Source organism: Rattus norvegicus, chromosome 8, assembly GCF_021556685.1.
Source record: "Rattus norvegicus strain SHRSP/BbbUtx chromosome 8, alternate assembly SHRSP_T2T, whole genome shotgun sequence".
Classification (NCBI taxonomy): domain Eukaryota; kingdom Metazoa; phylum Chordata; class Mammalia; order Rodentia; family Muridae; genus Rattus; species Rattus norvegicus.
The window spans coordinates 115,844,049-115,868,860 of NC_141541.1; the positions used below are offsets into that span (position 1 = coordinate 115,844,049).

At 51.2% G+C, this 24,812-nt stretch overlaps 1 protein-coding gene across 8 annotated transcripts in view; it reads left to right on the top strand.

Annotated features, from left to right (window-relative positions):
* Cacna2d2 (calcium voltage-gated channel auxiliary subunit alpha2delta 2) overlaps window positions 1–24,812 on the top strand; it is a 131,690-nt gene that overhangs the window by 18,710 nt on the left and 88,168 nt on the right. For all 8 annotated transcript variants that reach the window (XM_087561397.1, XM_087561399.1, XM_087561398.1 and 5 more), the window contains 1 exon segment: window positions 7,507–7,588. In XM_087561397.1, coding sequence (XP_087417523.1) covers window positions 7,507–7,588 — 82 coding nt within the window.

The window sequence follows — 24,812 nt, forward strand, 5'->3', positions numbered from 1 at the left end:
AACACCATCCCTAACTAGACCTTCAACACCATCCCTAACTAGACCTTCAATACCATCCCTAACTAAACCTTCAACACCATCCCTAACTAAACCTTCAACACCATCCCTAACTAGACCTTTTTTTTTTAAAGATTTATTTATTTATTGTATGTGAATACACTGTAGCTGTCTTCAGACACACCAGAAGAGGGCATCGGATTCCATTACAGATGGTTGTGAGCCACCATGTGGTTGCTGGGAATTGAACTCAGGACCTCCGGAAGAGCAGTCAGTGCTCTTAACCACTGAGCCATCTCTCCAGCTCCCCTAACTAGACCTTCAACACCATCCCTAACTAGACCTTCAACACCATCCCTAACTAGACCTTCAACACCATCCCTAACTAGACCTTCAACACCATCCCTAACTAGACCTTCAACACCATCCCTAACTAAACCTTCAACACCATCCCTAACTAGACCTTCAACAGCATCCCTAACTAGACCTTCAATGCCATCCCTAACTAGACCTTCAACACCATCCCTAACTAGACCTTCAACACCATCCCTAACTAGACCTTCAACACCATCCCTAACTAGACCTTCAACATCATCCCTAACTAGACCTTCAACACCATCCCTAATTAGACCTTCAACAGCATCCCTAACAGCCACTGGGAAATCTTTCTCAGTCCCCTGTCCCTAACTAAAGCCTTACCCAACTTTCATGCTTCTTCCTGCTCGTGGACCAGCTTCTTCACTATTGGTGATGAGAGAAGGTGTGGTTATTTGCTTTGTGACCTGGCTCTCCTCCATGCCTGTCTGGGCCAAGTGGGCCACCTGGACTCTCCTGACCCTGAGTGAGGAGACTCCCTGACTCCAACACTTGTTCCTTTGCCCCTCTCCCAGCCCCCAGCAGGCTGTTATGAGTAAATATTGGATGGACCCAGTGCCCTAATTAAAGCCGAAAGACTAGTCTGGGGAAGGGTGGGGGCAGGGGCAGGGTACAAGTTTGCTGCCTCCCAGCCAGGCAACCAATTAGAAGGAAAAGTTCTTTTTCAGCAAAGAAAAGGAAGGGACAGCCCCATAATTAATAACCTCATTAAGAAGCAGTATTTGGGCAGGGTCCCAAGACACACGTAGATGAGTAGACGAGGCAGTGGATTTGTACTAATTCAAGCATCAGTGGCTCTAGCCTCTGCCAGCTTCCCAGGGTCTGTGAGTCCCCAGTGACAAATGGGCTGCACCGGCTGGGGGTGGGGTGGCCCTGGGGAGCTTTGTGTTTCTCACTCTGAAGGTCCCCTTGAGTCACAGACAGGTTGATGATGCCTAGTACCTCTTTGAGCCCTGTACCTCAGTTTATCTGCTTGTGAATTTGGAGCGAGGGTGGAGGGTGTAAGGTGGGAAGTCTTACACCACCATGATCAGCCCAGCACGAGTGCTCCCATCTTGCTCTGGCCTCGTGCCCACCGTGGCACATCCTGTATGAAGCCAGTGCCACATCTCTGGTCTTAACCGTCTTTGGTGGCTTTGCCCATCAGGCCTCTGGAGAACTAGTCACTTTGACTTAGCCTGTTGCCCTCTGCCAGTTTTGTCATCCATGAGAGACTGATCAGATCGGGGTGGGGCCCCCTCCAGTGCTGAACTTTGAAAAATGCAGGAGCCCAGTAGTAAGAAGGGTGCAGTGGGCCCAGCAGTACCTTCTCTTCCCTAGGGCTTTCAGAAACAGGAAACAGGGAGGGTATAGCCTTCCTGGAGGCCCATCTGAGGGTGACTGGAAGATGGGAAGATGGCCCTGCAGCCAGAAAGCTGAATATATGTATAGGATAGCTGTCCTTGGTAGAGCACCTTGCATGAGGCAAACTTCCACTTGCCTTCTCTTTGGGCCTGGAAGTAGAAGAGAATAGTTGGCTTCATCTTCCTTTTCCAGATGGGAAAACCTGAGAGCGTACATCTGACTGAAGAGTTAGGAATAGCAAGGGCTGGACCTAGGCATCAGGGTACAGTGGAACGTCCGCACACATGGTGTGAAAGGTAGCCCTGAGGATGCTATGATTCTCAAGACAGCCTTGGGGTTTCTGCTGCCTGTGGTAGGGGTGCAGCCTGGGAGAGGGGAGGTTGTTCGCAGCTGCTATTAGAGCTCTGAATGCCACTGAGGAAGGCATATCCCTCATGGCCAGCACGGAGTAATAGACTCCCTGAATACCACCAGCTTATCTTCCTCTGGCCAGATTAGCCCGGCTGGGGCTCTTCAGGAATCTTTGGTCCGTTTTCCCCATCTCCTACTCGCGGGCTTGCCCTGTCTTTCTCTCTTTCAGAAGCCCGTGAAGGAGATGAGGTGGAGGTGGCAGGCCAATTGAAATATAATCAGAATAATTGAATAGCACTTTATTTTAAATCGTTACCTCCCCCAAAGCTGGGAGAATAATTGGCCAGCCTGTCACGAGAGAGGCAAGAGACCTGGGGCCTTTACCAGTGCCAAGCTTGGTTCACTGTGCCCTTGGCAGCCAGAAGCTTCAGCTGCATGCCTGCTCCCTCACACTGTTGTCTGCACCAGCTGAGCCTGGTCCTAGCACCTGCCTTCCTGCTCCACATGCTGCTCACCCGCAGGATGCACCCCTCGCCCTTTCGAAGGATGGCTGTTCCGCTCAGTCAAAGCCCCTGGTGAAACAGGCTGCCTGGCAGGGGCGGCAGGGTTTTGATGGGGAGGAAAAATACCTCCAGGTGTGGTGAGAAAGGCTGGCAGAGGCAAACTCAGGAGTCTGAGTCCCTTACTCCCAGCAGGCCTTGGCCTCTTCTGGGCCTCTGTCTGCTCTTGAGCGAAGTCCCCTCCCTCCCTTCCTTTCTGGTCCCTCTGCCGGGTCCAAGCTCTACCCACACTGTCCGTGCCCTCTGAGGGTGAACCTGCAGTGTCACCTGTCTCTGGTTTTTTGATTTGTTTAATTATAGATGAGTTTTCTGCATAATTTATTCCAAAAGCCTGGATTATACTGTACAATTAAATCACATTCTGATCAACAACTTCACATATAAAATTAACAACCAACAACAGTTTAATCTATGCTGCTGCATCTGCACACGGGCTCTTTCTCTTTTTCTCCTGTCCCTTCCCTGCCTCCTCTCCTCCCCCATGCCCTCCTCTCTCCTCCCCTCTCCTCGGGGTGAGCATTTGCAGCGGGGCCCCTTAGCTGGAATGCCCCCACCTGCGGTTGGAACTAGAACCTCCCAGCCTTCCCAAAGGGCTTCTGGATGGTTCTGTTTACTGAAAGGCTTCTCAGCACCAGCTCTTCACCTCACATGGGGTTGACTTTGTTCTCTTGCCTGATGGGGATACCTCCCTCCCTCCCTCCCTCCCTCCCTCCCTCCCTCCCTCTCTCTCTCCCTCCCTCCCTTCCTCCTCCTCCTCCCTCTTGGGTCTAGAGATTGAGGCCTGAGGTTCCACAACTCCAGCTTCTTCCCTACTGATCTGAGTCAATCTGCCACACCACGCTCGCCCTTTGTGCCCCGCCGTGCCCTCAGTAGGCCCTTAGATCGTGAGAATAAAGGTCATACTGTACGGATGTCTAGCCCTTGGGAGACTGTCCCATATGATTACTGCTTATCAAGGAGCCCCTATGGGTGTGTTCTAGCCTGGTCTTGAACTTCTGATCCTCCTGCTTCCACCTCCTGAGTTCTGCAACTGCAAGAATGCTTCACCACAGCCGGTTGATATGAAGCTAGGCAAACACTCTACCAACTGAATTATACCCCCGGGCTCCCCATTACAATTTTTAGACAATTGTTATTATCCTTGTTGACAGGTGGGAAGGCTGAGGTTCCAAGGGGACAGAGCTCTCGAAGACTGCAGCTGGCAGTATCAGCCTCTCCCCTGAGGCTCCTCAGGCGCTGCCTTGTCCTGGAAGGAAGGGCAGGTGGACCCAATGGAGCTGGCTTCTTTTTAAGTGGATGTCCCTGTACCCATCTCACCAGTGTCTTTTTGTTGTTCTTATCTGTGAAGTAGGGCTGTGACGTCTTTACCGCCCCTAAGTTCAGGCACCTGGGAAGACAAGACACAGTTCCCACCCTCTCCGACTCACACTGGTCACGAAGTGCTGCAGCCCTGGCTGCACTGCCCTCAGCCTCCTCCCTCAGACTCCCCAGCTTGCTAATTCGGCGCTTACAAGCACTTAGAGATAAGCAGTGGCATTTCAGCGAAGAGGATGGAAAATCCCCAGGATCTGGGGCGCTAGCAAGTGGGACCTCTTTGTTGGAGCATGACCTGTGAGCTGCACTATCTGGCCAGGGGGTATTGGCCTGGACTTGTGGGTCCACGTCCACAGGAACACTGGCAGGATTTGCTCCAATTACCTTTGAGCGAGTGAGATTATGGATTCTCATACATCTCCCAAAGCCCCCACACCATTCTGTGGGATTGAGCTCGACCATGCCTCTGTCAGGGTTGAACGTGGCTTAGTGTGTGGTTGCTCTGGCCTCCAGACAGAGATGCTTGAGACATGCTCACTTCATCAGGCTCCTCAGTGCCGTGTATCCGCCTCCCTCCCAGCTAGCACTGGTCACTGGCAAAGCCCTAGAACCCACAAAGTCATATCCCCGCGACAACGAGATGGATTATCTGTCAAGTCCCTTTTAGCTCCAGGACACAGATATTGCCTTCCTAATTTGGCTTGGTTTAGGTGAAGAATCAGAGGAACTTGTTTTCCTTAGCATTGCCCTGATAGGCAGGAAGCTAGGGCCTACAGCCCGCCTGTGAGGCCCAGGATACCACACCACACCACGAGGACCAGAGCTATTCCTGAACCCCAGAGACTGAGGTGGGAGAGACTCAGAGAGAGGGAGTGCATATGTATGTCTTAGGGGAGAATTTGATTTTGCCCTAAGATTTGGTTCTTCTAAAAATTATTTTAGTGTTGGAATAGCCTTCTTCCACGAAATGATGGAGATTACATTAATAGTGTGTTGTCTAAGCAGAGTAAAAACTTGGCATCCGTGCCTGCTTTTCCAATTAATTGTCTTTTACTGATCTGTGAGATTCCAGAAACAAGGGCCCATCTGCCTACTAGCAAAGAGTCCATACCCAGGTGGAATCATTGGTGACCGTGACCAGTTTGAGAAAAGCCATTAGCAATGGTTGGCTTTTGAGGAAGGGAGAATTGGTTTTCTTGAAAGGTATGACCCCAGGTAGGTGGACCACACTGCGGTAGATGGTCCCACACTCATGAGTATCTGGGCGGCACAAATGAGGCTCAGTGAGTTATTTATAAATAAGTGAATGATGGGGGAGAGAGAGAGAGAGAGAGAGAGAGAGAGGAGAGCCAGGCTGGTGGAAGACAACTTTAATCTCTCTACTTAGGCAGTAAAAGCAGGTGAGTCAGAGCCAGTCTGGTCTACAAAGAAAGTTCCAGGCTGGCTTGAGTGACATAGCAAGACTCCGTCTAAAATCAAATAAATACATAAATAAACACATAAATGTCATAATGTTGGGAGTTAAGAATAGACATGGAAGGAGGCGGAGGGGGGAAATGTGACCAGAACACATTGTAAGAAATTCTCAAAGAATTTTAGAACGCGTCTCAGTGTGCTTCTGGGGTGGGAGTGGGGCTGTGATTTCGGGCCTTTGCCTATTCCCGTGGTGTAAATGTCCCCACCGCGGCTGTTTGCAAGTGCTGAAGGTGATATGCTGAACTGGAAAGAGACGCACACAGTTGACTCTCACGCGTCAGTTCCTGCGACTCCAGAAAACTTCAGTAATAACTCCCGTGTCCACCCACTCCTGGATGAATGACCTTGGATAGTATCTTGGCTTCCTCATCTGGGATTTGGGGATTTTGTTTGCCTCTGTGAAGATGGAAACCAGAGAGCACAGGACGTGTGGGCACTGTACTTTGTACATAGTGGGCACTCTCCTGTAGATTCATGCAGGATGGTATTTTGTTCCCTAAACCAATGAATGGCTGAGGTCAGGTTTAGGGTCAGGGCAGGGCTGATGGGTCTTTTTGAAGCTGGGTCCTTGACCCTGCCCGTTCTATCCAGATATATGACTGTGTGAGACTCTGTTCCGTTATTAGCCCCCAAGACTAAATAACAAAAGAGCCATCTGCCACATTGTCCAGGTGCCGTCAGGGCCATAACGTCATTGCTGGTGGACAGGGGTCAGGCTGAGACGGTGCTGCTCTCTTGTAACTCTCTCTCTCCAGACTGACAGCTGAGCCTACAGCCTGTCCTCTACATGATGTGAGGTTAGATTTTCCTCTATGGTGGGGAACAGAGTTGGGGAGTCAGGCTGTGGTTCAGCCCACAACAAGCTGAAGCAAATACCTCTTTCTTTTGATGTTGATTTTTTTTTTCCATCACGGTCCTGACATTCAGCTTGGCAAATTGCAATTAGTGATCTGCCTGCCTCCTGCTCTGAGTTCCCATGCCAACCGACCGGGGCACACACAATGGCATGAGCCCAACCCCCCCAGCACAGGCCTGTAGGACAAGGAGCCAGAAGATAGTCCTGGCCCTAGGTGACCTTAGGGGGTGGTGTTGGCCTGAGAAGGGTGTTGGGGGACTGTTACAACTTTTCTGACATCACCCTAGACCACTGTGCCCTGTGAACCCATGGCCTCTTTACAACTCTGTGGTGGGTTCCATATAGGGCAACAGCATGCTAAAACGGGACGTAAGGCTGAGAGTACGAGGTCGTGGGGACACCTGGTCATCTTACCGCTTACAGAGATTCCTTTCCAGCATCTTTGGCTCCCAAAGTCCTGTGCTTTCTTGTGCCCCTCTGAAATGGCCCCAATTATCTCCACATTCCAGAAGAGGAAGCCGAGAGAGACAGAGATGGTGTTTAATGATCCCGTGGTGGTGTGGTACCAGCGTACAGAAGGCCTGTCAAGGCTTGTGGCTCAGAGCCTCTGCTTGCCAGACCTCCAGAAAGGGGCTGGATGATTTGTCCTGGAGCCCTGGGTGGGTATCCAGCCTAGGGTCTCTGATGAGCATCTCGTAGCAGGGAACTAGAAAGGCAACATCCAGCTGAGTTAGAAGTACTCTCTTCAGGCCCAGGGAGGCAGGTACCTCTACCTCCTCCTGTTTATATAATGGGTTGGAGGTGACAGCTGTGTCCCTCCCTTTCCTCAACCTTCACCTGCCTTGTCACTGTCCTCCCTAGTGTCTGGTCTCTGTCCTCCCTTGTGTCTGGAAGTCCCCACATTCAGAACAGCCACATCAAGGACTTGTCTTTATAGTGAACAAAGGTCTCCCTGCAGGCTTCTTCCAACCTGCTTAACTCCCTCTGGCTAATCCACAATACCCTTTCCTCTCCTCCCTGGCTGCCAGTCAATGTGAGGAAAGCCTAGGCCACCAGGCCAGACTTCAAAGGGAAAAAATCACAGGCTCACTCTGGTTCCTGTGTCTGTTCCTTCTCTGGTGAAAATTGAGTTGAGTGAGTAGCTGTCCTGGTCCCCCTGGGTGGCCAGGATTGGTTGTTGCAGCTGCAAATCCAGCAGGCCCTCCTGACATCTCTTTCTTCCCCGGATTGCAGGATGCAGCACTGGGCCCGGCGCCTGGAGCAGGAGATTGACGGTGTGATGCGGATTTTTGGAGGCGTGCAGCAGCTCCGAGAGGTAAGGCTGGTGCACTTGCTTTCCTGTGGAGACCTACTTCCCAGCAGGAATGAGAAAAGGGTACATAATGAGGGAGTAAGGAGAAGGTGACATTGTTGAAGTCCTGGCATAGTGAGGTATAGTACCGGATCTCAAGTAGTGATCCTTAGGTCTCGGTGTGACCTTCAGAGACCTGTTGGAATGGTGGCCCACTGTCATGAACCTTGTCCCTGAAAGGGTGTTGGGGCTTTTCAGTTTTTAAGTTTGGTGAGCTCTGTATTTGAGGTAGTGCCTTGAGAGGGAACCCAGACCCTTGAGGGGCCATAGCTACAGGGAGCACAGAAGCCCAAAAGTCTCGTCAGCAAGTACATAGTATGACCAAACCAAGCAAGACCCAGGAAACAGGAGGGGGGCCGGTACTCCAGACACTATAGTCTCCGTGAAGTGGCAAGTCTATCTCCGTTAAGTGTCGGAATGAGGGATCAAGGTGCAGGGGGTGGGTGATTGATTAGGCGCCAGCGACCACATTCATCCTGGGAGATTATGTTAATGTTTGAAATAGCGATGTGAAGAGCGGGCCATCCGTCACCCCCAGAAGGCTGCGAAATGTGTTGCTGACAGGCTACAGGCTGGAATGCGGAAGCTCAGAGAGCCAAGCTCTTCCAGTAATGTAAGACTAATGGGACGATATCTCTGCTGGGGTCCTGTAAGGGAGACCCTGGCCAGGATCAACAGAGGAATTAATGGAGTTCTCCTTCCCGTAGTTGGCCTGGGAACAGCAGAGAAGACAGTTACCACTGGGGGTTCAAGTAAGGGTCTAGGCCCAGGGTTCAGTAACTATTGTTTCTGACATTCCTTGGCCAGTATCAGGGTCAGGAGCTGTAACCTGGGGGCGGGGCAGGGGCCAGGCAAGGATCATCCTCAGATTGTCAGGCTTAGCTTCTTAACTTCAAGTTACCAGGAAGTGGTAACTTGGACTGAACATATTGACAATGCTTATGGATGTGGGACCCCTGGCATAAGGGATGCTAATCAGAGATGGCTAATTCGGGGGTGGCATGGTAAGGAGGGGCACTTGGGTCTGAAGGTCTGAGCTACTAGCTTGGTCATCGTTCCTCCTCAGATCGCTGGGGCCTCTGTACCTCCCTTTCCTGGTGCTGGGCTTGATCAGCAGTAGCCCCATCCTACTCTTCCTGTGAACTCTAAATGACTCAGCTGCACTTGGAAGCCGCCAGAGCTTCCAGAGAAAGCACTGTAGGAAAAGCTGTTCCGGAACAGAAGTCAATTTAGGCTCAGGAATAGCATTCCGCACTAACCAGGCTATCAGTGGGCACTGCCAAGTGCAATGGCGTAGGTTAGTGGAGGAACGGTGGGTCCCTGGAATGTGTGGTGCCTGCTTTTCCAAGTTCCCCAGGGGGTATTGAATGTACCAGTTAAGAGCCCTCCAGGATCTTGCATTTGTGGGCAACTCGGAACATGTGTTTATGGAAAAATAATGTATACTCCATGCATGAGATGTGGATCTGTGTGGACCGCTGAGCTCCCTGGACGCTGAACACCAGGCATGAGTCTGACTCGGCGAGCCTGTTGTATGCACCTTTAAGAGACCTGGATCCGGGGTTTGCCTGGAAGATGAGGTAGTGACAAGCCGATAATACCGCTCCACCCCCTAGAAATCATCAGAGTTCTCTTCATCGGTCATTTTCTCTCCTAGGACATTTTTCTCCTTTTGGATGGAGTTTGAGTGTATCATCTCTGACTCTCACCAGCCCAGAAGTGAACAGGCTGCCACAGCTGGCTTAGGGCAGAGCTGGGGCTCCTGATTCCTGCTCCAGCCGGTCCTCTGGGTGCACAGGGAGTGCCTGGGGCTGTGGGGACCTGGGCAGGGATGTGCTTGGTGTGGCAGGGTGGGCAGAGAAGTGCTGACCCAGCGTCCCTTTCTCTTGGCAACCCCTCCGCTGCTCATGGCTGCCAGCTCTCGGGGCCTCTGTCCTGCTCCAGTTTTTCTCACCTGCTTCCTCAGCCTCCTCCTGCTGACAGCTCTGGGACTGCTTCTTGGCACAGAATATTCTGCCAAGATGTGTCTGTGGGGGAGGGGACAGGTGTACAGCTCTAGGGGAAGGGAGCAACCCTGTGGAAGCAGCAGTGAGCTAACCAGTGAGCTCCCCACCTGCTCCGTACTTCACATCTGACTCCCACCCTCACACCTCTCCCCTTCTTCCCAATGCCTGAGTGAGGGCTGGTGTACCCTGCTTGCGTTGGGCTCTGACAGGTCAGGAGGACGGTTGGCGCAGAGCTGTGACCCAGCTGCCAGTATTACCACAGACCCTCTTACTGGTGCTGCTGGGGCTGCCCCTCCTCAGGCTTCTGAGCCCATTCTGAGCTCCCCAAAACTCCTGCCACTGGGGTGATGAGAGCCCCCTCCATGGCTCCACTCCTTGCCTGCCCTACTCCTACAGGCTGCCCCACCCCCAGTAGCTTGGAGCCTCAAGGGCTGGCAGCTGCAAGAGAGCAGAAACTGCAGACAGTGGCATTTGGGAGAGTTTTCCTTGCCTTGGCATTTTCCTCCTCCCGACCTTATCACAACCCCATGGGGGCATGACTGGGGGCAGACTGTGGCCCATTTATAGGTTAGAAACCTATACCCCAGGGTAAGGAAGCTGCCTGGGAAGATCCCCCATCCCAGTGACCCTAGGCCACCTACTCTGCTCTCTCTGCATCCTTAATTTAGCCAGACACCCCTGAGTTACGCTCTGTAGCCCCCACCCCAGCCAGTGACCAAGCTTGCCTTGCGCAGTCCATGAAAGTAGGAACTCTAAGCTCCCTCCCCCTTCCTAAGCCCACAGGACCCAGTGAGGTCTCCGGAGCCCCTTCTCCACCCTCCCCCATCAGCACCATATTGTCCCCATCCTAGGGGGAGAGCGGAGAACATATGCTTGGGCTCTGAGCTCATTTGCATAATGAGGATATCAAATGAATAATTCATCAGGTGCCTGGGGGGGTGCAAGGGGAGGATGAGGAGAAGGGCAGGCCTCTCCTCTTTGAAGCCTAGGTCAGGGACATTTCCACTCCTGAGTGGATGGCCAGGGTGCAAGGAGAACAACTCTGAGGTCCTTGTGGAAAGCAAAGCGGGAGAGTTGTCGTCAGGCATGGGACAGTCGTCCGGTTCACCAGTCCTGGGATAAGCTTCTGACCTGATGAGAAAGAAACCCCCTTACAGGGAAGACCCTTTGCTCTAGACTAGAATTAGGAGGAACTGTTGACACAGCTGGCTTGGAGCAGAGGCCTGAGATGGTCCTGTCAGGGGGACTATGGCCTATCTTCTGAAAACCCATGTCAAACTCCACGTACCTCATTGGCTGATCTGGGCAGAAATGCCTATGGCCCTGCCTATAGCCCAAACTGCCTTCACCAGCATGATGATCTTAGCCCAGGTACATGCTACGGGTTATCGTCACAGGCCTATCATTGAGGAGGGAAAACCAAGGTCCTGTCAATCATCTCTAGCAGCCAGTCCTGTCCTGGAGTTCAGACAGGCCAGCATGAATGCTGGAGGGCAAGGTAAATGAACCAGCTTAGACAGCAACTCCCCAAACTGTGAAGCCTTCATCCACAAAGAGCAGGACCCTGGGTTTGGAAACCCCCAGTCCCAGGCTCCTTCTGGGTCCCTCCAACTAACTAACATCCTTCAAACCAGGTGATTCTGGTGTCTGTGGTGTCAACCTCTTATGAGAACCAAAAATAGCATTTCTAAACCAGTGCCAGTGGCACCATCCTGTTCCGTCTTGTCCGCCCCTGGCTATGCCTCCTGCTCATCAGCTCCGTGCTCCCAGGAATGTGTAATTAATATTTGCAGAGTGCCACATCTGGAGCTGGCTATCAGCAGGGACCAAAGTCTGGAACCATCCGGGGTCCTCTGTAGATGCCGCTGAGAAATCTCTCTCTGTCCCCTCCCCACCTCCTCCCCAGCTGGCACCTCTGCAAAGCCACACTCTGGCCCTAGCATTTGCCGAAGATGTGATCTGTCCCCGTTTGAGGAGCATGCACACTGGGCATCCAGGGCAAGGTTAACAGTGCCCTGAGGTGACACAGAACCTCAGAATCACAGAGGGCGGGATCTGAAGAGGAAGGAAAAAGCTTGGGTCAGGGGAGGTGCCAGGGGTTTGAAGAAGTCCAAGAAAGAAGGGCCAGGCAAGGCAGAGGTTGTGACCCCTGGTCCCACGGTGGGTCCTTCCGCCAAGAACTGATTCGTTTGTGCCTTTGAAAGGCTGGCAGCAGGCAGTTCCTTGGGTGTGCAGTACACTGAGAGTCTGCTGGGGGACAATGAGGGAACCCCACACTTCCCCTCCCAGATCCTCACTAGCTACCACCCACAAAGAAGCATCATCCTAGTGGCTCTGCACTTGCTTATCACACAGACCCCACCCCTCCACCGAGCTGCCTGCCTCCCATCAGGGCCCAGCGACACCCTCCTCTCTTCTGGCGCAGATGATGATGGTGTGGAGCTTGTCGTGGTTGTGGGAGGTGGTAAGGGGCTCGGGTGTGAAATATGCCGCTGGGTAGGGATTGCTGTCGCTTGCCTCCCTAAAAACCCACATATATTATTCTTTAATGGAAAGTTAATTGTCTTATTATTCCCTCCATATGGTCCTCTTGCTCGGCACCCAGCGGGGATGCATGGGGCTGAGGGGGGGGCTCCTGGGAGGGCGTCTGAAACGTGATGAGGCCGCTGCTCGAGCATAATTGGTTACAGAGAGGCGGGTGCATCAGAGCCTGGCCAAGCCCTGTCTGGACCTAGCCCTTTCCCTACCTTTTCCCTTCCGTTTCCTACCTTTGGTGTAGCAACTCTCCCCCTCCCCAGCCCACACGCGACATCATGGAGTCTGGAGCTTTCCCTAGTGGGGATGCACAGTGTTAGATAAGAGCTGCCCTTCTGCTCCACCCTGAAATGCACACTCTCTAATGAGACTTAATGGAAAACGTTTCTGTACTGGAAGCGTTTTTCTAAAAGCTGTCTTGTCTATCATAGGATCTGCTGCTGCCTATGGATAAGGTCTACCTACCCTTTCATACAACACACTAGAAAGGGCATGAAGTAGGTTGGAGGGTGGCTGCCCCGGGACACCTGTTCTAGGTAGGATTTCTGTGTTGTTAACTTCTGCTTCAAGCACCAACAACCTAAGTTCCCGAGATGCTGGCAGTTCCTGCAAGTCTGCTAAGGCTGGCTGGGCACTGTACCTTTCTCAGTCCCTCCCCCTCCCCCAGCGCAGCCCTCCCCCTCTTCCTTCTTCTGGGAGTGTGAGGGCGCCATGTCAGAACTACCTCAGCAGGTGGAAGATATGGTGACAGGAAAACCCAGAAGAGGTCTGGGCACAAACATGCACATGCCCTTCACCCCTGGAGTCTCAACAGGGAAAGGCGGGGGCAGAGAGCCTTGCTAGGGGGCTTCTAGGATTCTGAACATCTCTGTAGGAAGGTACTGCCAAGGTTTCTGGGGAGTCCATATGCACTGAAGGGTCTTGAAGAACAGTCTCAGATGGGATTGGTCAATGATACATGCGTAGGGAGAGAAATCTCTGGCTTCTAGCTTTTGACAAGAGATTGCTGTGGAGCACATCCAAGGTCAGCTCTAGGGCATGAGGAATAGCTTGGAGTGAGAGAGACATGTTAGGTGGTTCGTGTCTTCTGAAGGCAGACCGTGCCCTGAGCTCACACTCAGGCGGAGCAGGGATTGAACCTAAGGTCTACGCCATCAGCAGCACCTGAAGGATAATGTGGGTTGGAACGACAGGACTGGATTGTTACTGTGGAACCTGGAGCATGTCCACCTGGAAAGTGGGGATCCAGTCTGTCTTCATGGGAGATGGAGAAGCTTCAGGGGAGCAGAGACAAGGAAAGCTGTGAGGGAGCCCTGCAAGAAAGGGTGTCTTCCTTTTATATGTCCAGGACAAGCTCATGGCAGTTCCAAGGGTTGGCCAAAGATTTTTTTTTTTTTTGAAGCTGGGGATCGAACCCAGGGCCTTGCGCTTCCTAGGCAAGCGCTCTACCACTAAGCTAAATCCCCAACCCCCAAAGATTTTTTTTTTAATTTGGATATCAGAGTGTCGTCCTTGCTTTTGAAAATTGGGCTTCTCATCCCAGCTGATCACAACACAGTTTTACTGAGAAAGGCATACGGTCACCAAGCTTGGGTAGGGCCAGAATAAATAGCATCTATGAGCAAACAAAGGGTGGCAATGTTCTTGGCCAGAAGCCTAGGGAGCCAAATGCGTAGGCACCATGGGGAGGAGATAGAAGTTAAGGGGACCCTTACATCCCAGAAGACTCTGACTTGATTTATCCAGTTAGCCAACAAGTCACCCGCTTGCCTCCCAAGCCCTATAAGAAGGCTATGGCAACTTGTCTAGCATAGACTCAGGGACAGTACAAAGCCACCAGGCTCTAGGATAGTCCCCAGGAATGGGGAGGTTGGTGGGTCAGGCCACACCTAGGATCAGGGGTTTTTAGGTGGATGGTCCAGGGATCTCAGGGTCTCCTGCCTGGGGTCCCTCATCTTAAGGAAGAGAGATGACAAAAACCTTTCCAGATAGACAGCACTTCCCTGACATTCCTGTTGTCTCAGGAATTCTGGAGATGCCTACAGATAAGGAATGCCTACCCATTGCCTATTTATAAAGCAAGACACCTCCCAACACACACATACATGGGAAGAATGTTCTGGTGAACACATGGGCTCCCTTCAGAGATTCCCCAGAGAGGCTGGCTTTGTAACAGAACAACAGGGCTCAGCTTCTATGAAGACCCAGCCCTAGCTTGTGGAGGTAGCCAGGGACTCTGCTCTTTCCCCCTCCCCCAACTTCTGCACTCGTCTTTGAAGAGTGACTGGACTGATGAGTCTAGAGCCAGGGGCTGGTCTTGGTAGTCTGGGATTGGAGATGAGAAATGGGATGAAGGACCTATGGGTTTCTATCTTGGGCCATGGGGGACAGTTGACCCAGTCTATATTCCCCCTGCTCCCTTCTTATCCATGCTGGATCAGTGGCAGCCATGGGGACACTTGACTCAGATTCATGGAGCCCCAAGCACTTGGCAGAAGCAGAGAAGTAATTGGTTTTGACAAACCACAGCCGGCCCCAGGGGTAGCACAGGCAGTGTTTCCCACTATCCAGCTGAAAATGGAGGTGTCCTTTCTCTACCTCTCCTGAGTACAGATGTCTTTTCTGTATGGGTAGAGGCATCGCGTTTGGAGAAAGTGATGCCCCAGATGTGGTCTTCCCTACATGTCTTTCTGGCCTTGGGACCTGGTGATTCTGGAGGCTGGCTGACCTATTATTTCACACAGAGGGAGGAGACTGAAGTAGCTGGATCCCGAGTAGACCCCTAAGGCCCTGTCCTTGTCTATCCTTGGCTTCTCATAAGCCAGATAACCACATGACTGGCACTTAGGCTTGGGTGCCTAGCTTCAGGGTGCACAGCAGGATGAGAAACAAGCTATGCACATACATGATTACTGTATGTGCTATGTATGCACGTACCACGTAGCACGTGATCAACTAATGACTATTCTGTGGGTGGATAAGCAAAGGTAGACATCTAAAGACTGAGGAGGCATCTGGGCTCTGAATGTCCCACAAGAAATTAAGCACCATGTAGCCCCTACATGAGAGACCCCCCTGAGGAAATGGACGCCGGCAGGAGAGGCATGCTGGGAGAGGAGCTGGCTGCACTGCACAGGGGTGAGCTGGCATCTGGCTGAAGTGAGGGATTATGGGCCATTCTGGAGTAGGGTGCAGTCTTAGCTAAGGTAGAAGCTCCACGCAGAGGTAGCAGGAAACTTTATTTAGGCCTTTGGGCCTCCTAGCTGCCCTGTGCCTGCCCCTAACCTCACTGGGTTGTCTTCCAAATCCACTTGATATCCTTCCTCATTCACCTTCCCTACCTCTCTGCTGATTTAAACACAGATCACAGCTCTCCTCTTCCAGGAAGCCCTTTAGACCAATGCCAAAGCCCACGCTGCCTAAGACTTCCCACTCCCATCAGCTTTTGCATCTTTAATTTACACACAGGCTGCCAGAAGCCTGTGGGAGGCCCAGTCTTGTGATTTCATCATATGGAGTACGGAAGCCATAGCAAGAGGGTAGGGTTATGCCCAGGCCTCCCAGAATCCACCCAAACAACCGGGAAGGCCATGGACCCCGGTGACTCACTGAGAGACAGTGCCGTCATGCTGAACTGGCATGAAGCGGCACCTGGGTTGACCACTGTGTACGGAAGAGAGGATAAAATATGCATGATGCCGAGCGGGAGTGCGAGCGTGCACGCATGTTCATACTGAACAGACACCTGTGCATGAGCACTGCACAAATGAGTGCGTGTGTGTCCACAGAAGGGAATGGCCATGCCTGCACGTATCCCGCATGGCAGGCGTGACCAGGCAAGAGGGTGCATGTGGATCAACGTGAGGTTCTGAGAGCTGCCTGTGGAAGTGTGTGCAGGCGTACACAGGGCAGGGTGGGATTGGAGGAGGCAGATGCCAAGAGTGCTGTCACCTAAGCAGGTGAGAACTACTTAGTTGATTCGTTATCCAAGCTGAGAAGTCTCAGCTGTGGCTGAGGAACACACATTACACACATGCTCCCACCTCCCCACCCCCCAGTCATTCCCCGATACTGTGTGCATCTTCCCTGCCGTGGGACAGGATGGCATCAGTTGTCTGCGCCCAGGATATAATGACCCCACAGTGGAGATCAGGGACCTTGTGCGCGGTAGTTCTTGATGTCCCTGATCCAGGACAGAGGCTGCACCTTGTCCCCATGGAACTGTGGCTGGTCAGAGGGGACAGGCTCTGTGCCTCCCGATGTGTGCAGAGGGCTCTTTCGTCGGCAGGCATTGCTGGGTGATTCTTCGGTCAGCTCTACCAGCCATCATGGCTTCCCTGTGTTAATGCCTATGCTATCCTATCCCTGCAAAAGGAGGACCTTACATTTCCCAGCAACCATAGCCCCGCCCTCCTTCCTATGGTTGTAGCCGCTCTACTGTATGGTTGATGCAGCTCCTGAGACACTGGTGAGCTCTGTACGAGAGTCCTGCGGTCTGGGCTCCTGCCCTCACTCCTCAAAGAGCCCCCAGCCCCACCCCGGCACTCTACCGCATCATTGCGTAGTCAGACTGGGTAGCTGGGTCAAGAGGCAACCACTTGCCTCTTGATCAGGTGTTGACAGAAGAGATTTCATTATGCTCCGTCTATAGGCGAGGAATAAATTGGTGTGCAGTGAATTTATTCTTTTTTAAAGAGGGACTTTACCACTGGGGAAAACTTTTAAAAGGAACATTTATATGAAAAGCAATTACCATGCCAGTAATTTTTATGTATTCTCCCCCTTCCATCGATGCCTTTGTGTTTGAATGTGACCGCCTCCTGGGCAGCTGCAGCCCGGCTCCATGGCAGACTAGCTAAAGCTTCCTGCCCGGAGGAGTGGCCTCTTCCAGGAAGGATCAGCACACAGGGCCTGGGCCCAGCAGGGGTGTGGACTCCAGGACCATGGCTGGGTGGATTTGTGTTCCAAACTTGAGTACTTTGGAAATTTCCTCCCGTGTGCAGCTTCAGTCCCTGTCTTGGGCTGGGTACATTCTTTCTTGGCAGCTGCTGAGCACCTAAGAGGCCCGGCTTCCCAGTAGCCATGCAGGCCTGCTCCTTGAGGAAGGAGACAGTGGTGTGGGAGCAGGTACTTTCCCTCCCTAGGAGCCACTAGGGGGGCCACTCTAGGGCACCCCGCTTTCCAGCCATTATCACGCTCACACGCCACCACACAGCCACGCCACCCATGCATTATGTAAATTGTCTCCATTGCTAAGTGGAGGGGGAGATCCACTGGGGGAGGGAGGTGGTGGGGTCTGGAGTCTACTTGGGAGGTGGAGAGGAAACTGGGCCCTGAAAACTCATTGCTTTGCATCAAGGAGGGTCTGGCAAACTATTTCTGATTAGGACCCCCAGGAGCCTGCACACCGTTTATTCCTCAGGCCACAGCTTTTGGGGGCACAAACTAGGGGTTCCCAGGGAGCCGAATGAGCTGCCTCATTAGATGAGACTTCCTACCTCAGAGTAGCATCTTGGGTAGGACATAACCCCATATCCACAGGGCCTCTATAGAAACTCATCATGGAGCCGTGAAAGGTTCAGGGCGGGGAAGATAGCTCAGTGGGTAAAGGCAGGCATAAAGAGCTGAGTTGAATTCTCAGAGACCACGGAAAGCCGGGTACAGTAGAGTAGATGTGAAATCTCAGGGAGATTGAATGCAGAAACAGGAGAATCCTGGGGGATCACTGGCCAACTAGCCTGGCCACGAAGAACAAAGAGACTATGGAACAAGATGGAAAGTGAGGTCTGATACCTGGGGTTGTCCTCTTTCTCCATACATATGTCATGACATACATGTACTATCATACATGAATGAACACATATACTGATGATGGTGGTGGTGGTGGTGGTGGTGGTGGCAGTGGTGGTGATGGTGATGATGATGGTAGTGGTGGTGATGGTGATGATGATGGTAGTGGTGGTGATGGTGATGATGATGGTAGTGGTGGTGATGATGATGGTAGTGGTGATGTTGGAGGTGATGGTGGTGATGGTGGTATGATGATTATGGTGGTGGTGGTGGTGATGGTGATGATGATGGTAGTGGTGGTGATGGTGATGATGATGGTAGTGGTGGTGATGGTGATGATGATGGTAGTGGTGGTGATGATGATGGTAGTGGTGATGTTGGTGGTGATGGTGGTGATGGTGGTATGATGATTATGGTGGTGGTAGTGGTGGTGATGATGATGGTAGTGGTGATGTTGGTGGTGATGGTGGTGGTGGTGGTATGATGATTATGGTGGTGATGGTGGCGATGATGGTGGTGGTGGTGGTGATAGTTATAGTAATATTTTAAAGGTCATATCTAGCCAAGGAGTTCACTCAGGGGAGCTCCTATTCCCTGGAGCCCCTTAGGAACCACCAGTGGCCATGTGATGTGAAAGGGTTACTGTTTGGACAATACCAACATCCTGGGGCAGCAGCAGCTGTGGAGGGTCCTTGGAGGGGCTGTGGTGGCACCAAAGCATATGGGGGTGTGGAAGTGTTCAAGCCTCGTAAAGGCTAGGACAACGATGGGATTCTGGTGTAGCCACAATTCCTGTCCCTTTGAAACACGGTCCTCTGGGAGAACTGAGCCCACCCAGCAAGTCAGTGTCTGAAGAACTCAGTGCTCTGAGTTTTTTCCTAGCTGCTCCTCTGAGCCTGACCTTGGCCTGAGGGCCCTACCAGTACAGGCCACATACTGGTCCTCCTGTCCCAGGACCTGAGCGCTCACTCTGTCCCCTGAGAAAGGGGCCATGAAGTTGAGGGACGGTGATTTGTACATTCTCTATACATTACACAGGATTTGCACTCCACAAGGGCCATGAGGGTTAACAAACTTCCCTGCTTCCCAAGCAGCCACTCTCCTTCCCAAACCCTCCCTTTCCAGGCAGGATTGCCTATGAGTCCACATGAGATGGGCCTTTGGTATAAGCTCCAATGATTATGAAAGACTAAGGTTGTCTCTAGCCCTCTTTGGCACTGTCCCTGAGCCCCTTGAGATGGGTGGCATTATCTGCCATATCACTCCCAGGGCTGCTATCCCTTACTGATTACTTCCAACATCGGGAAACGTAGGTGAGGAACCCCCAGAACAGAGGTCACGAACAGCAAATTGGTCTTTTGGACCGCAGAGCTTAGTCTGTACCTGTGGATGAGAGAATTAAAAAGGCAAGCTGTCTTCACTTTCAGGCCGAGGGAAATGGTTAGCTCCTCCCCTTCCGTGGCCCCTGGTCTGAGGCCAAAACTAAGGTCAAAGTAATTCCCTATCTCCCGTCCTTCACCTACATTCTTTGCCTTCTTCTCTCCTTCGCTCTTCCGCCTTCTCTGCCCCCCTGACATTTCTAGATGGATTTCAAAATTTAGGGTTTTTAAGTCTGCATTACAAGGCACCTGGTGTAAAGTCAGTTACACCGGGCGAGCTGTGTTAGCACGGCAGCCCCCCCACCCTGCATTGCCAACTCCCCAGAGGCTGGCACTTCGGCTCCCCAAGCTCTGTATCTCAGAATGACACACTTTCGCTGCCTCTGGATGGCTGTTCAGGTTTAGACAGGCGCCCCACTGTGGGAGATGACAACTTGCCCTCTCCCAGTCCTGGCCCTCCAGTGTGACCGTGTGAGATCATTAGAATTGAACTCACTACTGACCTTGTCCTGACCTCTCAAATGCTGTTCAGAACTGTACGTCATAGCACATACAGTTTCTCAGTTGTTTCTAAAGACGACAACTGTGGAGGGTTTGTTTATTTGCTTAGTTGTCTGGGAATGTGTACTTTATTCTATCTCAGACCCCTGCCATTTTATCTGACCCTCCTCTCCCTCAAACCGACGCTTCTAGGTTCTGTTCACAAGACAAGAAGTTCTCGTCTGAGGCCTTCCAGCTTACTCCAACAAAGAATGGCTGTTTTTCAAGCCTGTAACTCTAACACTCTGCTTACAAGCCTTTGCCCCTGGGATTTTCTTGACTTCTCTAGAATGAGTCCCCTCTTTCCTGGGTCCTGTGACTTCTTTCTTCTTTCTTGGTTTCTTGATTTTTCTTTTCTTTTTCTGACAGAGAATATTTTCATTGTCTTCCTGAGAAAGGTTAGAGGGAACTTGGCTCTTGGCTTGCAGGTCTCAGCCTTCTTGCCCCTGTGCCCAGCACAGCGATCAGAGGTGGTCTAGAGTCCAGCTGGAAACCCTTTGCCTCCACTAGAGTCAAGCAGTTCCTTCCAGCCTGAGACAGAGTCTGAAAGCATTCAGAGCCCTGACCTGTTTTGCTTTGTTTCCTTAACCAGAAAGATAAAATGTCCCCTCTGCACAGCGTTCAAACAATTCCACACTCCCCTTAATGCTATTTGCTTTCTTTCTTACCACTGAGTGGACACTCACACTCACAAACTGCATACTCATGCCCTTTACTTTGGGGAAGGTTTTTTTGTTTGTTTGTTTGGTTGGTTGTTGGTTTTGGTTTTTCAATACAGGGTTTCTCTGTGTAGCCCTAGCTGTCTTGGAACCCACTTTGTAGGCTGGCCTCAAACTGGGAGATCCACCTGCCTCTGCCTCCTGAATGCTGGGATTAAAGGCCTGCACCACCACCTCCATTACCTCTGGGGTTTTTTGGTTTTGTTTTTAAGTTTTCTTCAATGATTTCTTTTACACTTTTCTTTCATTCCTTTCTTTGTACTTTAATTGTTTTGGTTTTTGAAACCCCTGAACTCAGACACTTCTCTCCCTCTAAGACTCCCGTTTTCCTCCTCCCTTCTCTTCCCCTCCTCCTTTCCCCTCCCTTTCTCTCCTCCCCTCCCTTTCTCCCTCTTCTCCCCTCCTCTCCCCGCCCCTTCCTTTCCCTTCCTTTCCCTCCAGCCTTCCCTTCCCCTCCCCTCCTCTCCCCTCCCCCTCTCCCCCTTCCTTTCTCTCCTCCCTTCCTTCCCCTCCTCTCCCTCCTCCCTTCCCCTCCCCTCCCCTCCTCCCCCTCCTCCCTCTCCCCCTCTCCATTATTTACTCTGCCCCTCCCCCTCCTCCTCTCTGGCTTTCCAAGTCTGTGCCTTTGTCTGGCAATTTCTCAGCTTTGTGTTCTAATCTTGCTATCAAGCTTTACCTTTTACCACCACATTTTAAGTTTCTCCGAAGGCTTTTTGCACCTTTTTAAAAATAACCTCTTGTTCTTGTTTCTCTGTTTCTGCGGCGTCCGCTAGCTCATAGTAGTGTCCCTTTTTTAGAAAACCTTTTTATTTTGAAAAAAAAAAAAGAAAGAAGGAAGGAAACACTTACTGGAGAAGTTGGAGAGAGAGTGCAAAGAAGTGCCCTGATGCTTTCCCCGGGTTTTTCCTGTTGCCTTTGCAGAACCACAGCACAAATGTCAACCAAGACGCGAGCCACTCCGCTCTCCGCCCGCAGTGAAAACCTGGTGGAAAACTTTACTAGGTTTTACCATCACCTTCTCTTCCAGGACCAAATTTAAGATAGCCCTTATATTTCGCTGTCATATTTCTTTAACCTCTTCTAATCTGTAGCAGATTCCACATCTTTACTTGTTCTTCTTCTTTTTTTTTTTTTTTTTTTTTTTGGTTCTTTTTTTTCGGAGCTGGGGACCGAACCCAGGGCCTTGCGCTTCCTAGGCAAGCGCTCTACCACTGAGCTAAATCCCCAGCCCCCTTCCTTATTTTTTTAAATGTACTTATTTTTACTTCAAGTTCACAGGTGTCTTGCCTATGTGAGGGCATCAGATCCCAGCGTAGACAGGTGTGAGCCGCCATGTGGTTGCTGGGAATTGAACTCAGGACCTCTGGAAGGGCAGCCAGTGTTCTTAACCACTGAGCCATCTCTCCAGCCTATCCTTCCTTAACACTTAAAAAAACTGGTGTGTGTGGAGGTTTTTACTTGCATGTATGTATGTGCTCTGTGTGTATTCTTGGTACCTGTGGAGATCAGGGGAGGGCATGTGATTCCCGAGAAATGGAGTCATGAGTGGTCGTGAGCTACCGTGCGGGTGTTGGGAACTGAATCCACGTCCTCTGAAAGACTAAACCACTGAGCCATCTCTCCAGCCCCTGTTTTAACACTTAAAAAAAAAAAGTAGTAGCCCAAGCTAGGTGTGGTGACTTACACCTACAGTCCCCACATTTGACAGGGTGAGGCAGGAGGATAGGGACTTGGAGGCCAACCTGGGCTACATAGCAAAACCCATCATTGGTTATAACTCAATAATATTATCATCAACTAAGAAAAAAATAAAACAGAAAAACTATTCCTCAGCCGTTTTGTTCAGTGCCCCTCCCCCTCTTCTCCCTCTGAAGATCCTTCGGGATTAGACTGCGGGGTTACATTTTAAAGAAGAACAGAGTCGCTCGTCCTTTTCAGCATGTCGTACTGGGGCTGCGTGATGTCAGTATGTCTTGGCACTGGTGGCATTAGTCTTGGTCTCTCGATAACGGGGGAGGGGGGGTCTCTGTGGGCTTCCTCCATAGTGAACGTGCTGCTTTTCCATTTATAATTTTAAAAGCCTTTCTTGGAGGACATACTTTGAGGCTGTGCAAACACCCCATTTCTCTCCAACTTCTGCCTGTCAGCTGCGGCCTCCCATTGCTGCCGCTCGCCTGCAGCGGTTATTACTGGAGTGCTCAGACGGTGCTATTCGGTTTCTCCATTCCTTCTGCATGTATTAGCGGGAACTCTTCTGTAAGGGAGAGCTGTCTCCTTTACTGTTTATTTTCTCAGTCATGTATTTCAGCGCGGACTCTCGGGTGCTCTGTAGTCTCTAGATATAATCCAATAAGATCGGTATTAGTTTTTGGTTTGTTTGTTTGTTTGTTTCTTGAGACAAGGTCTCTCTGTGTAGCCCTGGCTGTCATGGAACTCACTCTGTAGACCAGGCTGACCTTGAACTCAGATACCTTAAAGGCACCCACCATTGCCATTACCACTCAGCCTTGTTGATAGTTTTGTCGTGCACATTGCTCACTCTGGAGCCCTTTCAGGTTGGCTCCTGTGCTCTCTGGGAGCGCCCTGATCCTCGCATGAACCCTTATTTTAATTTCTGTCATCACAAGATGATCAAAGCACACTTTGTATTTTTTCTGTCTCACCCTTAGACTGTGCACTACTCCAATATTTATCGGAGAATATTTAGACATTAAGATCTAGGTGCTGTGTGTGCTTAAAGTTATTGTGTGTTATTGCTGCCTCTGGGCCCTCTTGTGATCAGGAATAGGTTAATATATATATATATATATGATATATATATAATTACACACACACACACACACACACACACACACTCACACTCACCCAAGTCAGCACAACATCCATAATTACACCTGTATCTGTCCCTCACTACATCTCTGAATTGTGAAGCCACAATGGACTGGCTCCAGTGTAGCAACCCAGAGGCTAATTCAATTCTTCTTCCTTTCCTTCTAGAGAATTCTTTCACCAACAGCAAGAACCCAGTTCTCATGCACAATAATGCACTTGTTAGTCCAGCCCCAGTGTGCATACTTTATATCGCATACTCTCCGTGTGCTGGATAGGTCTCTGGTTCTGAGGGTCTGCGTGTTCCCTCGGCTCCATGTTGTGGTGTCCCTTGCTCTGGACATCTTTAAGCAGATGTGGGAGGTTGTGTGATACAGGACTATGGCACGGACAGAACCCTAGAGACCCCAAGTCAAAGTACCACCAAATGTTGTGTGCAGCAGTTCTGGGTGTGGTGGAAGGACTTGTTCCTTGAGTGAAATCTGGTCAAATTGCCATCTTGGGCTGCAGGTCCTCCACTGCCACCCCAGAGAAGATATTTCCAATATCCCACTTGGGCCTCATGGTTCCATAATACTGGGATTCCCCCAGTTTCTGGCAGAAGAGAAGCTTCCGAGATCAAAGTTGGTTAGAGAGGACAAAGGGAGGCGAAGGGCAGTGCCAACCTCAGAGAGACATTTGGACAACTTGTGTTTCTCCCTACCTATGGTCCTGCACCCTGAGTCTAAGTTCTCTATCTGCAGAGAAAGCCCTGACAGGCCTGGTTCACACATTCAGTGGGCAGGGCTTTCCTGGAAGCGCACGTTGTGCTTTGGATGGCAAGCATCAGCTGTTCTTGGGATGTCCCAGCTCCCAACACCTTTGTAACTACAATCTAGCAAATAAGACTCCAACAGCCAGAGGACATTACCCTTTGGAGGAGTTCCCCAAGCTTCAGCTGGTTCTGAGTGATCCAGGACAGGTTCTCTTTTCAGTGCAGTCCGGATTCCCTGAGCCCCACCCAGAGCCATCCCTTATCTGAACAATTCTGCCCTCCTGGGAGCCTTCCCCATTGCCAACCCTGCCTACTAAAATGGAACTCACCCCGAAGCTGAATAAGTGAGGCTGGGTAGGGTTTTAAGGGCGGTCTGAGCAAAATCAGTCACTCAGATCAGATGATGTCGCAGGTCTCAGTTTCCTTATCTGTAAAAGGGAAGGTTGTCTCAGCCGTTGGAACTGAGTTGAGACGAGGAAGGAAGTGATGTTGTCAGAGGTAAGAGAACCAAGCTACAAGTGTGTAAAGGGGCGTGGAGCTACAGAGGCTAGAGCTGAAGATACAGCTAAACTGGAGCACCCACCGCCCAAGGGCAAGTGGGAGCAGGGTGGAGGGGTCCAGGAGGGGATGGGAGAC